Source organism: Pediculus humanus, genomic scaffold, assembly GCF_000006295.1.
Source record: "Pediculus humanus corporis 1103172107644 genomic scaffold, whole genome shotgun sequence".
Taxonomy (NCBI): domain Eukaryota; kingdom Metazoa; phylum Arthropoda; class Insecta; order Psocodea; family Pediculidae; genus Pediculus; species Pediculus humanus.
Window position 1 is genome coordinate 81649 of NW_002987255.1, and position 16294 is coordinate 97942.

At 24.1% G+C, this 16294-nt stretch overlaps 2 protein-coding genes across 2 annotated transcripts; one reads left to right on the top strand and one right to left on the bottom strand.

The window, feature by feature from the left end:
- Window positions 1-221: 221 nt before the first annotated feature.
- Window positions 222-13400, top strand: Phum_PHUM268250 (NADP-dependent malic enzyme, putative; the record flags this gene model as incomplete). The annotated part of the gene is made up of 14 exons (XM_002426635.1): window positions 222-227; window positions 364-504; window positions 618-958; window positions 1045-1354; window positions 1616-2338; window positions 2455-2578; window positions 2709-2849; window positions 4546-4706; window positions 11332-11672; window positions 11768-12077; window positions 12188-12590; window positions 12685-12827; window positions 12900-13194; window positions 13285-13400. 14 exons carry the CDS (start codon window positions 222-224, stop codon window positions 13398-13400), a joined length of 3555 nt encoding a protein of 1184 aa, XP_002426680.1.
- Window positions 13401-14094: 694 nt separating this feature from the next.
- Window positions 14095-15797, bottom strand: Phum_PHUM268260 (metalloendopeptidase OMA1, putative; the record flags this gene model as incomplete). The annotated part of the gene is made up of 2 exons (XM_002426636.1): window positions 14095-15142; window positions 15739-15797. The coding sequence occupies 2 exons, from the start codon at window positions 15795-15797 to the stop codon at window positions 14095-14097; spliced, it is 1107 nt and encodes a 368-aa protein (XP_002426681.1).
- Between the last annotated feature and the right edge of the window lie 497 nt (window positions 15798-16294).

A 16294-nucleotide genomic window follows, 5' to 3' on the forward strand; every position in this document is an offset into this window, starting at 1 on the left:
TAATTGAATTCAAAAGTTAAAATGTTCAAATTAATTGTATTTTATTTTTTTTTTTTTCAGAACTAAATGCAGTGCATTTTCATTTGCCAAAAGAAAAAATCATGTCCTTCATGCAGTTCACAAAAATATTATTAGCCATAAAACGAACAATATTGGAAACTTAAAGCAATATCTAGAATTTCCTTGCTTTATTTCTAGTCATTCTACTAAAACAATAAGTCATGCATGTAAACTAAGCAAAGTGGTGAGTAATTAAATTTAGTAATTAACACTTTATAAATTCATTCTAAAAATGTGTTTGTAAATATTTCTTTTATATGGTTTACAATTCATGATATATGTTTCGATGTAAATTTTAAATAGGTTTCTGGTAAAAAATCATTGCTAAAAGTTCCCAGAGTAAATTTCATACAAAAGAAAAATTATCATGAAGTTACAGGAGATATTCTTACTCCATCTAGAATTATGGGCATCAGTCATTTAAGAGACCCTAGATTAAATAAGGTTGGTATGAGGTGAGACATCCTTAATGTTCCAACTTTAAAAACTCGATTGTGTTAATGATACTATTTTCATTTTTTTTAAAAGCCGTTTTTATTTTGAATAATTAATTGTAGGGTTTAGCTTTCACATTAGAAGAAAGACAAATTTTAGGTATTCATGGACTCATGCCACCAAAATTTAAAACACAAGAAGAACAAGTAGAATTGTGTAAAATATCAGTTGAAAGATATAAAGAAGATTTAAATAAATATTTGTATCTGTGCGAATTACAAGAAAGAAATGAAAAATTATTTTTTCGTTTGTTATCAGAGAATATAGAAATGTTAATGCCTATCGTATACACCCCAACAGTTGGATTGGCTTGCCAAAAGTTTGGCCTCATTTACAGAAGACCAAGAGGATTATTTATTACAATCAATGATAAAAATCATGTTTTTGAAGTTTTAAGAAATTGGTAATTTTATTATTATTTACAGCTTTGCGTTTTTTTTTTTTTCTTTCACGAATTATGAAAAATTTTGTTTGTATGCACCTGTAAAGGCCAGAATCTGATGTCAAAGCCATATGCGTGACAGATGGAGAACGTATTTTAGGACTAGGAGATTTAGGAGCTTGCGGAATGGGAATACCTGTTGGAAAACTTTCACTTTACACTGCATTAGCTGGGATTAAACCTCATCAGTGTCTCCCTATCACGCTTGACGTTGGAACAAATAATTCACAATTATTGGAAGACCCTTTATATGTTGGCTTACGTCAAAGGCGTGTTACCGGTTCCAGATACGATGAATTTATTGACGAATTTATGCAAGCCGTAGTGAAACGTTATGGTTGCAATACTCTAATTCAGGTTAAAATTTTTATTATTATGCTTTACAGTAAAAAAAAAAAATTTGTTGAGTTGGTAGAACTTTCTAACAGTAGATTAAGAGGGAAATGAAAATTTAATTTTTTTGTTTTCGTACATTAAAATATTTAGAATCTAATGGACAAAATTAAAGTTTATAAAAGTAATTATTTTTGAATTATTTTTTATTCTTGTTCTGCAATTTATTAAAAATACAAAATTTTTGTTCGTAATGTATTAAATTAGAAACGTATTTGTTTTTAGTTTGAGGACTTTGGTAATCATAATGCCTTTCGATTTTTGGACAAATACATTGATTCATATTGCACTTTTAACGATGATATTCAGGGAACTGCAGCAGTTGCTGTCGCTGGATTGTTAGTAACTAAAAGATTAACGGGAAAAAATCTCTCCGATCATACGATTTTATTTTTGGGAGCGGGTGAGGCAGCAGTTGGCATAGCTAATCTCTGCACAACTGCCATGAGAACAGAAGGTTTGTCAATTGAAGAAGCAAGAAAGAAAATTTGGATGGTGGACATAGATGGATTACTCGCTAAAGACAGGCCCGAAGGGAAACTTGATGGACATAAGAGTGCTTATGTCAAAGACCATGCTCCAACAAAAGATTTATTATCAGTTGTAACAGATATAAAGCCATCAATTATGATTGGAGCCTCGGCAGCAGCTGGAGCTTTCACTCCAGAAATATTAAAAAAAATGGCAGAATATAATGAGAGGCCGATAATATTTGCCTTGAGTAATCCGACAAGTAAAGCCGAATGCACTGCTGAACAGGCTTACATTCATACTGAGGGTCGGTGTATATTTGCTAGCGGCTCTCCTTTTCCTCCGGTAACATATAATGGTAAGACATATAAAACGGGTCAAGGAAATAATGCATATATATTCCCAGGAGTTGCATTGGGTGTCATCGCAACTGGAATGCATCATATTTCAAATCATTTGTTTATATTGGCAGCTCAGGTTTGTTTTTTTTTTTTTTTTTTTTTTTCCTTACAAATTTGTTTTAGTCGGTTAAAGTAAAAAACATAAAATTGATATTTTTATAAATATCAAAAGTAATATTATTCATACTTTAGGCATTGGCTGACAGCGTGTCTGATGCAGATTTAGAAAAAGGAAGTATATACCCACCGTTAAACAGTATTCGAACTTGTTCAGTTCAAATCGCTACAGATATAGCTAAATATGCTTACGAAAAAGGTTAGTAAAATTTTCTGTGAAAATAAAACGAAATCGATTCGACATTAAGTTTTTTAACATGTTTCATAGGTTATCTTAAAAAGACCAGAAACGAGGTATCCTAATATAAAATATTCCTTATATTTTTTAGGCTTGGCCACTCATTATCCAGAGCCTCCCAGCAAAAGAGCATTTATTGAGGGTCAGATGTATGATTATCATTATGAGAGTGTTCTTCCGAGTACATACACGTGGCCTCATCAAGATGCTGTTAATATACCCGTAAAGGCAGGTCACCCAAAATATTAAAACAAAAAAAAAAAAAAAAGTATTTGCTAATATTTTAAATAATTTTTTTTTTTTTTTTTTTTTTAAATTGTGGTTTCTAGTCGGAGAAAATCGTAATGGTTAAAATGAAATAATCATTCGTTTTTAGTTTTTTTTTTTTTTTTGATTTTAAGGTCTCATTATTATTATTATTATTTACTGATAGTATTTTTCGTATTATTTAGGCAAAATTCAAGTATTATGTCATTCGTCAGTATTTAAATTATTTTTTTTTTTTTAAGTAACAAGTCAATTTTAATAAATTTTATTATTTTATGTAGGAATTAATTAAGTTATTTGGTTAGAAAGTATTGGTGCTTATTTTTTACACCAAAGAGATTTTTAATGACAAAATCAGTATTTAAATTTTTTTTTTTTTTTAATTATTTACAATATAAGTTGTATTATATTGTTTTTTTTTTTAAAATCGTATTAGTTAAAATTAAACTAACCAAAAAAAAGAATAGCCAAAAATTGAATCAATTTCATGTTTTAGAAAAAAATAATATTTTCAAAAAATTTAAATTATAATCTAAAATATTTGACATTTATTTTATTTATTAATATGAAGTAATAATACTCTATTATTGATAAATTATTATTATTTTTAGATGTCTCCTATGCTTGTTAATTAATACTGGAATCCAACTATATGTGCATGTTTTCCCAGTAACCTTTCATATAATTTAAACCTCAAGATTATTAAATAATCTGATTACAAAAAAAATTTTGTCGAGAATGTGTTATCCTGAATCCTTCTCCTGTTTTTTCATCACATCTTATTTCAAGGTATATTAATGTTTATAATAACACTCACAAAATTTTACACGCAGTATATAGCAATAAAAAAAGTTATTATTATTATTATTATTAGTAATTAAAAATCAACAATAATAAAGTAAAAAAAAAAAAAAAAAATTTTTTTCAGAAAAATGTTTACTATGTAAATTAAGTAATATGTGATAAAAATAATATGAGATGATGATAGTGTTTTAAAACTATACCTTTGTTAATTATTATATATATTTTTATTTATTTATTTTATTGTGATTTAAAATTTAATACATTTATTAGTTAAATCAAATTTTATTTTATTTTATTAGATTAGTTGGTAATTTTTTGTGACCTTAAAAGTCATGAGACAGAGTATTTTATTAATTATGTAATTCAGTATAAAATACTCATAGGTTTAGATTACTCACTACGATAATTACTATATTAATTACTTTTTATTTAAATAAAATATTTAAAAAAATTGTAAATTTTTGAAAATGTTTTATTAGAAGAAGAAGGGATTTTGTATGCATGAACATGCAATTATTTCAAAGATAGAAAAAAAAAAAAAAAAGTCAAAGGGGTTGTTTAAATAATAAATTTAAAATTATTGATATTATTATTATTATTATTGAATTTCTCAAATATTGTACGTATTAAACTAATTAATAATTTTTTTTTTTTTTTATTTTCAATTGTTAAAAAATTAATGTGTGAAAAAGAATAAATGTAATTAATTTAACATTAATTTTATTTTACTGCGCAAGTACAGTGCGCATCAGCTGCTTTTCATAAAACGACCAATGGAGAAGCCGTAATATACATACATGATAAGGTTAAAAAACTTAAAACTATTTAATATACCTTTGTTTTATTTCAATTATTAGTTGAGTTTTTATTAGGAAAAGTATCGGTGGTACAAAATAAAAAAATAAAAATGTTTAAAGATCGTGTTGGACAATGGACGCATGGAGAATATACCGGTGATAATATTATTCATAATCAAACCCGAGGGATAGATCACTTGAGAGATCCTCAATTGAACAAGGTAGTAAATATTTCAAATATAAATAATAATAATAATAATAATTCAAATGCAAATTATATATAGAGGTAAATGTCTTAAAATTTTTGTCATGAAAAAAATAAAAATAATTTCAATCATTAATCATTAAATGTATGAAAAGGAAAACAAGAAAAAAAATGTTTAATTATATATTTTTAAGCAATTTAAATGTATCCCCACTTCCCACTTAACTTCATATTATGTTTTTAATTTAAAGAAAAGAAAATTATTATCATCATTAATGAGTTGAAATTTTATTATTATTATTATTTGTTTAAACTGTCACTTTTAAGCTTTATAATTATATAAAATTAATTATTTTAAAAAAAAGAAATTATTGTTTAAATTATACTTGATCAAACATAACCTTTTTTAAGTAATATTATTATTATGAGAACTATATATTTGTTATTAAATTATTATTATTATTATTATTATTATTTGTTTAGTTATTAAAAAATAATAATTCACACATTTTGTAGTATATTATGTAAATAAGTAATAATATTTTATCAAAACGTTCATTGTTAATTGTATATAAATACATAAACAATTTATTACGTTATAAATTTAAATTTAAAAAAAAAAAAAAAAAATTCTAAAATGGCGGTTATTATTATATACTCTCTCTCTCATTTAAATTTATCGATTAAATAAAAAACGAAAAAAACATTGAATAATGCATGAAAATTTTCCTCTTTTTTTTTTTTGGGGGGAAAACGTTTGAGTTTTTCTTTTTTTTTTTTTTGTGGTTAACGATCGGTATGTCCGGTAATAATTGAAACAATTTTTTTTGTTAATAATTTTCAATAGTAGTCAGTCATCATTTTTTTTTTTTTTTTTTTTTTGGGTTAATTTTTATTTATGCAAATATAAACGATTGTGATTGATTGATTGATTGATTGACTTAATAAATAAGTAAAAAATGTTAAATTATTCTATGTGAATATTAATTATGTGCGATTGGTGGATTTCCATATTTACTGACTCATACTATTATAAATGTATTTTTGATAATTTATTGTCTTCTGATAGCAGGGTAAATTTATTTTTAATAAATTTATATATTTTATTAATAAGGGATTTTTTTAAAATAAAAATGTAAGTGAAAAAAAAAAACAGAAAAAACTAAAATAGAAATAATAATTATTTAAATAATGACACTGACCTGATCCTTAAGGGCTTTTTTTTTTTTTAGTAATTTTAACCGTCACTTTTGTGAGAAATATTCAAGGTTATTAAATGTTTTATTAAGTAAAATTTTTCCTAAAGGAAATTATGTAATTTTTGCATTAATAACAACAACAAAAAAAATTAAATAATAATAATAAATGAAAGTTTCATTTGGTTGATTTTAAATGGTTTTGTTATTGTAAATGTGCTTCTATTAAAAACAATTTTTTTTTTTTTTTAATTATTTAAAAAAAATTTTATTTATTTATTTATTTATTGTTAGCAAGTAGTTGAGTTGAGACATGTTATTAATTGGTTAATTTAATAATTTAGTAACGTTATTATTTAATTTTAATAAGATAGGTTTTATCTATTAAGAAATTACATAAATTTGTGTCTTAATCAATTTACTAATTTTTTTTTTTTTTTTTTTTTTATTAGAACGTGAAGGCTTAAAATATACTTTGATTCATGTAAAAAAAGACCTAGTTTTCTTTCTTTATTTATTTATTTATTTTCTCTCTCTCTCTCTCTTTTTTTATTGCAAAAATATGCCTCATTTCTAGGTCAGAGATTTGACCTAATGCGTTTATATAAAAAAAAAATTTATTTATTTATTTTTAAAATAATAAATACTTGATATTTTTAAAAAAAAATTTTCTTTCCCTCAATAAATATATAAATAATATTTTGTTAAAATAATTAATTAATTTAATTGATTTCAATGCAAAATTATCATTATTGATTGTCATAATTGTGATTGACATTTTTGTTAATATAATTAAACAACTTTGAAAAAATATGAAGAGAAATAATAATGATTATCAAATAAAAATAAAAAATAAATTTTTTTTTCCTGATAAAATATTACATAAATAAAATAAATACCTCCTGATAAAATTAAAAAAAAAAAAAAAAAAAATTCATTTAAAAATCGTTAAATCCAATCAACCATGAACTATTTTATGTAAATTATATATATATCGAAATGATTTCAAATGATAAATTTTTTATTTGTTATTATATAGTAAAAAAAAAAAAAAAAAAGAAAGGAGTTAGTCATTTTTTTTTTTTATGGGTCGTACAAAAAAAAATTTTGTTTCGTTTCCGTAAAATTTCATCTCATAATCGCCATATTTACTGTTGACCCTAATGAAATTTTATTGATTTTTTTTTTTTGGATTAAAACCGTTTTGTTATTATTATTATTATATTTTCTCTTAGCAAACATCATTTAAGTGTTTGAGTTTGTGAATAATGAAATTAAATTTTTTTCCCTCCGGAAATGGATATCGAAGAATTTTGGGTAAAAATTTATATAAAATGTCACTTGTGTGTTTGTTTATGCGTAAAATTTTTATTCTGGCTTTCACTCAAAGTTTTTTTTTTTTTTTTTCAAAACATATTTTTAAAAAGAGAAATTCAATTTTTGCATTTTTGTATTATCATCATTATTATTATTATTACTAATTTTAGTAATGGCGAATTAATTTATAACAAGGCAGAATTAATATTTTAAAAAGGTGAAAAAACTCTTTTCGAATTGCTTTCCAGTATTCTGGGTAACTATTTCCGTTTTAGTTCTCCACATCCTGACAATTTTGATTCCTGAATTCCTGTTTTTTTTCCCCAATTTCCTTATCTGCGGTTCCTTTTTTTCCCACCGAAACGAATAATTCACACCATTTTTCAAAATTTATTTTAATAAAAATTTACAATTAAAATTATCACGTCAGAAATTTATAAATAAAAAAATTTCATCATCATTATTATTATTATTAAATGCAGAAATTTAATGCGATGAGGTTTTCCCAATTATATATATATAAAATATTTAATTAGCATTTTATAAAAAAATTCCGTGAGGAAAATACGAGGAAAACAATTATGAATTTCCACACGGTGGAAAATTACGAGACAGTATGTATATCACCGTTTACGTTACGAACAGGATTTTTTTTTTTTCGTCTCATGCGAAACATACAAAATCGATATGAATTCATTTATGATTTTATCCGTCAATGATAAAATACAGGAGGTTCGTTGTGATTTTGATTAATAAATTTTTTTTTTCGTAGAAGTAAATCGTGGCAATCGTTGGAAATTCGTCAAGTCATTTACGTTAGAAATTTAAAAAAAAAAAAATTTTTTTTTTTTTAATCGATTAAGGATGTCATTAGGCGTTTCCCAATTAAAATCTTTTCCGCTTTCACATTCTATCAATTTATGAAATTTTTAATTTTATTTTAAATTGTTTAGTCGTTGTGTTTGTTTTATTAGAAAGAAAAAAAATAAAGTCGGGCCCGTTTTTTTTTTTTTTTTTCGATTTCGATTTAATATTTAGCCGACTGTCTGACATTCCTTCGTCTTTAATAAAATTCTATGAATTCTTAAATGCACGAAATATGGCCAAATACGGGTTTCAAAATTATTATTATTATTATTTTTTTATACGTTTACTGTGCTTTTCATTTAATTTATTTTTATAATGACAGTAAAAAAAAATAAAAAACTCCGCTTAAATTTTAATTTAAAACTGTTATTTATTTGATATTATTATTATTTGATTGCTCAATTTTTGAAAAAAAAACGTAAACAGTTTTAACGAATTTTTTTTTTTTTTTAAGTATAAAACAAAACTATATTTAAAACTCTAGAAAATTATTTATAATTATATGTTTTTTTTTTTTTAAAAATGTAACTTAAATCGTTTATGTTATGTATGTAATTTAATAATTTTTACAATAACTTCTTCCTTTCGATTGAATACATGTACGCATAGATATTAATAATTTTTTTTTTTTTTTTTTTTTTAGCAACTTGACCTCTGTTAACCGACCTAATTCATAATTTAAAAACCTTAACTTTTCAAAAAAAAATAATGAATGATCTGATTCATTTTTATTCCTTTCACTTTCTTTCATTCTAATACTGAAAATGTCATTATTATTAATATTTTAAAAAAAAACTGTTAAATATATATATAGTTTTAATATAGACTCAATTCAATGAGTCATTAAATTCAATTCGAGGCCAAAACCAAATTTTAAAACATTTTATTATTATTATTATTATTATAAGGTACGAAAAGTAAAAATTCAAAGACATTAGGTTTATTTATTTATTAATACCGCCTTTTAATAATAAAAATTTAAAATTAATGGGTATTGGGGGAATCCACGTGTCAGCCCCTGAAATTTTCAAAATTAAAAAAAATTACGCGTGTACCTTAACCTTAAGGTATAACATAAAGTACAAATTGATGTTTTTCTTTATAAAAAATAATAATAATGATAATAATTCACTTGGATTTTATTATTTTATTCTTTATGTGATTGTAATAATAATTATTTAATGATAGATTCAAGTTGATTAATTAATTATAAAACCTCGAAAATAAAAAAAAGAAAATTTAATTTTGCCAGAAAATCATTTTTTTTTTTTGCGAAACATTTGTAGGTTAATTTATTATATTATTTAATTATTAAAACTATTTAAAAAAAAAACAATAAAAAATATCCTTGGAAGTTAGATTGTAGGTGAAAAAAATAAATCATTTTATAAAAATGTAAAATAACGTGTCGTAGGAGTTAATTCGTACAACGCAAATGTCTAGATTTTATAATTGTCAAGGTTAATAATAATAATAATAATAATAAAATATAAAAATTAGGGTAGTAAAAATATTAATAAACTCTTATTAATTTTTTTCGAATAAAATAAATAGTTTAGTGTCCGTATTAAACTTGTAAATAAAGTAAAATCTTATCAAGTTCCTTATGCAGTCTAAATATAGTAAATTCAAAATTTTAAATTTTTTTATTACTATTACTTTAAAGTCGTTAAAATAAAATTTTATTACCCTTTTGCAAAATATTGTTAGTTAAGAGTAAAAAAAAAAAAAAAAGAAAAATATTTAAAACGTTATTAATCAAAATCGAGTAAAATATTATAAAATGAAAACCGAGATAAAAATTGAATAAAATTCATAATAATAAAAATAATAATAAAAAAATTATTTATAATAAAATCAATGTGATTAAAATTAATGTGAAAATATTTAAATCGATCATATAAAACTATTTGTTTGTTTGTTTGTTTTGTTAAATAAATAATTATTAATATTTATTTAAATAATGAATTTGCATTTGTATTAAATTTTTTTTTTTTTTGTACATCTGGTCCTTGGGAATTCATTTATTAATTAATTTAAATGAAAATTATATATTTTAACTATTATAATTTTCCCCATTGTGATAATTCGATGAAATAATAATAATAATAATAATGTACGTTTTACACAACCTTGCTAAAAAAAACTTGTTTTCACTCTACCTTTTTTTATTCTCACATTACATACTACAAACAACAACAACAACAACAACTTTCATTGAATTATTCAATTCGATAACCCTTTTAAAAAAAATTGCACATATAAAAAAAAAAAATGGAATGGAATATCTTAGTTCAACCCTGGCCTGACACACAATTTATTGTTAAATATTTATTTTATTATTCTTTTTTTAAACAAGTGAGGTCGGTGGGTGGTTTATATGATATCGATCAACATTGAATTACAATCAATATATATATAAATCCTTTCACTTAATTTATTTTATTTATTAAATCTTATTAAATTGATTGTTAATTAAATTATTATTAAAATAATAACTCCTACGGTGTAATTACCGACTTAACTCATCAAAAAAGTTAATAAAATAATGTAAAATAACTTACCTTTTACAGGAGGTTCATTTTAAAAGAGACCTTCTAAGAGGTTCGAAACATCTTTTCTATTTTTTGAAGGGTCAGATGATGGTGATTAGATGAAGAAAAAAAAAACTGAAAGCCGCATCTGTGGAAAAAAAGAAAAAAAACAATTACTATAAATCAAAGATTATTATTTTAATATAATTACATTATACTAAATCACACCAATTTAAACATTTTTAAAAAATGGTAAAAAATAATAATAATAATTATATTTACCTTGGATTTAAACGTGTTTCTCTATTAAACGTACAATTAGACGTATCAAAGTTCACCTGCCTCTATATATAAAAAAAAAAAAAAAAAAAAAGTGTTTAAATAATATATATATATAAATACATAAATTTTAATCTTAAGTAAAAACACTCACCTTAAAAATAATGAAGTATTATTATTATTATTTTTTTATAAACCTAATTTTAAAAATTTTTTATTAAACTTAATTAATAAATTAAGAGGTTCTGAAAGGTTTATTTTACCTTGTATCAGCGAAATACTTTACTCGATTCTTCTGATACCTGAAATGAAAATAAAAAATAATATTAATAATAATAATAATAATAATACATTCTGTTTGATATCCTTCAAAAGTTTCCTTTTATAGCAATGAAAACACTCATTAATAACGAAAAATAAATGAAAAAAATGATTTTTTTTTTTTTAGGGCATGGCTTTTACTATCGAAGAAAGGCAAAGTTTAGGTATTCACGGACTTCTTCCGCCATGCATTAAAACCCAAGAAGAACAAATTCGTTTGTGTAAGTTAAACGTAGAAGGATACGACAGTGATTTGAGCAAATACATATATTTGATGGGTCTTCAGGATCGTAACGAACGTCTTTTTTACAAGCTTTTGCAAGAAAATGTTGAACAATATATGCCTCTCGTGTATACTCCAACTGTAGGTTTGGCTTGTCAAAAATATGGTTTGATTTTTAGAAGACCAAGAGGTTTATTCATAACCATTCACGATAAAGGACATATTTACGATGTTCTTAAAAACTGGTAAGAAAATAAACAGATTTTTAAATTCATGTAAAATTATATTCTAACCTTAAAGTTCCGTGCTTTATACTTAACTGATTGAAAAAATATTCCAGGCCCGAAAGAGATGTACGAGCTATTGTTGTCACCGATGGAGAGCGAATTCTGGGTCTGGGCGATTTGGGTGTTTGTGGAATGGGAATTCCTGTTGGAAAACTTTCTCTTTATACAGCCTTGGCTGGAATCAAACCTCATCAATGTCTCCCAATCACTTTAGATGTGGGAACTAACAATCAAGCCTTCTTAAATGATCCTTTATACATAGGTTTGAGACAAAATAGAGTAACTGGTCCTGAATATTATGCTTTCATCAATGAATTTATGGAAGCTTCTGTGAGAAGATTCGGACAAAATGTACTCATTCAGGTTTGAAAAAAATTTAATATTTAGACATTTTGTTGCCATTTTATCAAGAGGAAATAAAATTAATGTTTTTATAAAATAATACATCATTGAAATTTTTTTTTTCCACTCAGTTTGAAGATTTTGGTAATCAAAATGCTTTTCGACTTCTTGAAACGTACCAAGAAAAATATTGTACTTTCAACGATGATATTCAAGGTACGGCATCAGTAGCCGTAGCCGGACTTTTAGCTTCTCTTCGTATTACCAAGTCTAGACTTTCGGATTACACTATAGTTTTTCAAGGAGCCGGAGAAGCTTCTTTGGGTATAGCCGAACTCATTGTCAGAGCCATGGCAAAAGAAGGAACTTCGATTGAAGATGCCAAGTCTAAAATTTGGATGGTAGATTCCAAAGGATTGATTGTAAAAGGCAGAGAAGGGTTGACTTCCCATAAGCTTCGGTTTGCTCAAAATCGGGCCCCTGTGTCTACTCTTTTAGAGGTAGTAAAAAGTGCAAAACCAAATGTTTTAATTGGTAAGTTTGATAAAATATTAATAAGACATAATAAAAGTAAAAAAAAAAAAAAATACAAAGTTGTTGACTGTTATTCTTACCATTTGCACTATAGGAGCAGCCGCAGTTGCAGGAGCTTTTACTACTGAAATTCTGAAGGAAATGGCTAAAAATAATGAAAGGCCAATTATATTTGCTTTGAGTAATCCAACGGCTAAAGCGGAATGTACTGCCGAACAAGCTTACACGGCCACAATGGTTTGTTATAAAATTTAGGCTACTATAATGAAGGAAAAAACATGTTGTAAATTTTTTTTTTTTTTAATTTAGGGTAAATGTGTATTTGCTAGCGGATCCCCTTTTCTTCCAGTCACGTATAACGGTCAAACATTTTATCCTGGACAAGGAAACAATTCTTACATTTTTCCTGGAGTTGCCTTAGGAGTTATTTGTGTAGGCATCAAGACAATTAGCAACGAGTTGTTTTTGGTGGCTGCTCAAGCTTTAGCTGATCTTGTATCCGAACGAGATCTCGATAGAGGAAGCTTATATCCTCCTTTGGCCGCCATCCAAAACTGCTCTACTAAAATTGCTGTTCGTGTAGCGGATTACGCCTATAAAACAGGTATTACAATGTTACAATTAAACCTAATTTTTTTTATTTTTGAATCGAACCTTATTTTTGCTTATTAACGGATCTCTTGTAAATTTTTAGGAGTTGCATCGGTGTTTCCGGAACCTCTGGACAAGGAAAATTTCATAAAAGCAGAACTTTACGATACGTCTTATTCTTCAGCAATTCCTGCTCGTTACGCATGGCCAAAGCTTTGAATTACATAATAGGAAACCTGCTTAAAAAATCGGCTTACGAAAACCTGTTTTTTGACTGACGTAATTTTGTTCAAAAAGTATTAGTAAGTTTTATATAAAATTTAAAAATTCCTTCACATTTCCTAAAAATAACGTTTTTGTTAATTTATTTGTTAAACCTTAAAAAAAAAAAAAAAAAAAAAAAAAAAAAAAAAAAAAAAAAAAACATAATTCAACAGGCACTTACAATTTTTAACAATTCCATACACAAAAAATAATAAAAGACAAATAATAAAAAATTAAAAAAAATTCTTTTTTTTTTTTGTTGCAGTTGACATATCCATTTAAATAAAAGTATACTTATTTATTTATATTAGTTTATTACTATAAAGAAAAATATTTTTAATTTACATATATATATATATATTATTTTATTGATTAAGATAATTTAATTTATTTTTTTTTAAATAGAAATGTTTTGTATTTAAATAAATTATTATTTTATTTTTGATTGTTTAATTTATTTTAAATTATTTAATAAAATCTTTTATTGCATTAAATAATAACATTTTAAATTTTACTTAATTCATCATTTGAAAACCAAAAAAAAAAAAACAACTAATAAAGACCTATAACACATGCTATATGGAATATAACTTATTTTTTACAAAAAAAAAAAAAAAATTTAAATTCAATAAAACTGTATAATTTATTACTACATTGCCCATGGAAAATAATGAATATTTGAAACAAGTGGAGGACAATTACTCTTTTCTCTAAGTTCCAGTGCTTGTGGCAATAATTCCTTTAATTCTGATTGTCTTGACTCATGCCTTGGGTGTGTTGATAGCCATTCTAACACTGCATCTGAACTTAAAACTTTTAGTTTCCCCCAAAAAATTGGTGCTTCTCGAATATCATAACATGATTTTGCTGCAAGTTGCAAACCAACAAAATCTGCTTCCTTTTCAATTGCTCGACTGAAAGGAAGATGAATTAAAACACTAGCAATATTAGCTGTAATCCATTCTGAAAACAAGGCCCAAGCATCAGAAAGAATAGACCAAAAAATCAAAGATGGAATTATAAGAATGAACTCCATCAAAAATATCTTGCTCATGCTTTCTGCAGTATGAGATAAAATTGAATGAGAAATTTCATGAGCTAAAACAATTGCTAGCTGGTGGTCATTTGTGCACAAATTAAGCATTCCAGTAAACACAAAAATTTTCCCATGTGGAAGAGCAAAGGCATTTGTTATATCTGGTCTGTCCACTACAATCACCGTCCAAGTTTTGTCTCTGATTTCTTTCAAATCTCTATTTGATAATAACAAATTGTTAGCAACTCTGGTGACTCTCCTATACAAGGGATGCCAGGCTGGAACAATGTTCTGCTTATAAGTTCTCATTTGTTGATTATATTCAAATTCTGCAATTTGATATAATTGTTTTTGATTTAGAACCATAAATCTCTTTCTTTTTGTTAAAGGTTCTTCAGTGATATTTTCTAAATAATACAAATACAATGCACCAATAAATATTGTTCCACAACAAGCAATTTTAGTTTTCTTCGAATAAATTTGCTGTAAAATTTTTTCTTTTTCTTCTTGAGGCAATTTTTGCCACCAACGTCTAATTATTCTACCAGAAATCACAGGTCCGAGTTTTACAATAGATCTTAATGCCAACACTAGTATAGGAGGAATTGCATTTCTAGGATTGGAAGTATGAAAATAAATTTTGTTAGGGTTAAATAAGGGACTTTTTTTTAAAATATTGTCATAATTACTCGCTTTAAAAGTTTTTACGCAACTATTAGCTGTTGAAATGTTAATTTTTTTTTTAAAGCTTTGTTTAGCCACTTTTGATATTTTAAAAATAAAACTAATAAACATAATTATTAATTTTAAAAAATCTATCAATTCTGTTAAATAATTATAAGAAAATTAATTACAAAAAATTCCACTTAATTTTTTTTTATACCTAAAAATAAAAAAAAAACTTCACCTAGATAAAAGTATTTTAATTATAAAAAATTTTAATCCTCACTCACTCATTTAAAAAAAAAAAAAAAACTGTTTTTAAATTATGCAAAGGTAGTTTAGCCATTTTAATAACTATTTGAAAATTTCGCGTAATGTGAACTGTAAAACTTGAACTATTTGAAATTAAATAAAACTTAATAACATTTATATAAAAAATTTAACAATATTTAAATTATCATTAATACTAAATAACAATTTTTTGTTTTTTATTAAAGAAAAAAAAAAAAAAGAAAAACAAAAGTAAAAGATTATCTTACATTTCCGAATGTAAATAAAAAAAATGAAAAAAGAGAAAAGCATAGAGTATTAAACATTTTTTTCGGGGCCTTTTTTATTGTTTTGATTACGTAAAATGAAATAAATTCCGCCATTTTTTTTGTTTACCGGAAATACGTTATAAGTTAAAAGATCGTTAACAATTAATTTCGTGAGATTTGTTTGTGAATTTTAAAATTAAAAATAATAAACAAAAAATTAGTAATTTTAAATCAAACCACGAACGAAATCCATGTTTTAATTTTATTTTAAAATATAATTTTTAATAATATTTAGAAATTTAATTTAAAATATTTCATTAAATATTATTTTTAATTTTTTTTTTTTTTTTATAATGAAGAATAACAATTAAAATTCAGTTCAATTTTTTTTAAAATTTAAGTAAATTATTAATGTGAAATTTGATGAATAAATAAAAAGAAAAAAAAAATTATATAATTTATATTACGTATTTAAACAAATCACTGGTAATGAAAAGAAATTTTTTAATATTAAAATAAAATATACTTCATTTTATATCCAGTTTTATCACTTAATTAGTAATAATAAGATTAGATTTGGAAAATAATACTTTAAGTTAAATATTATAAAA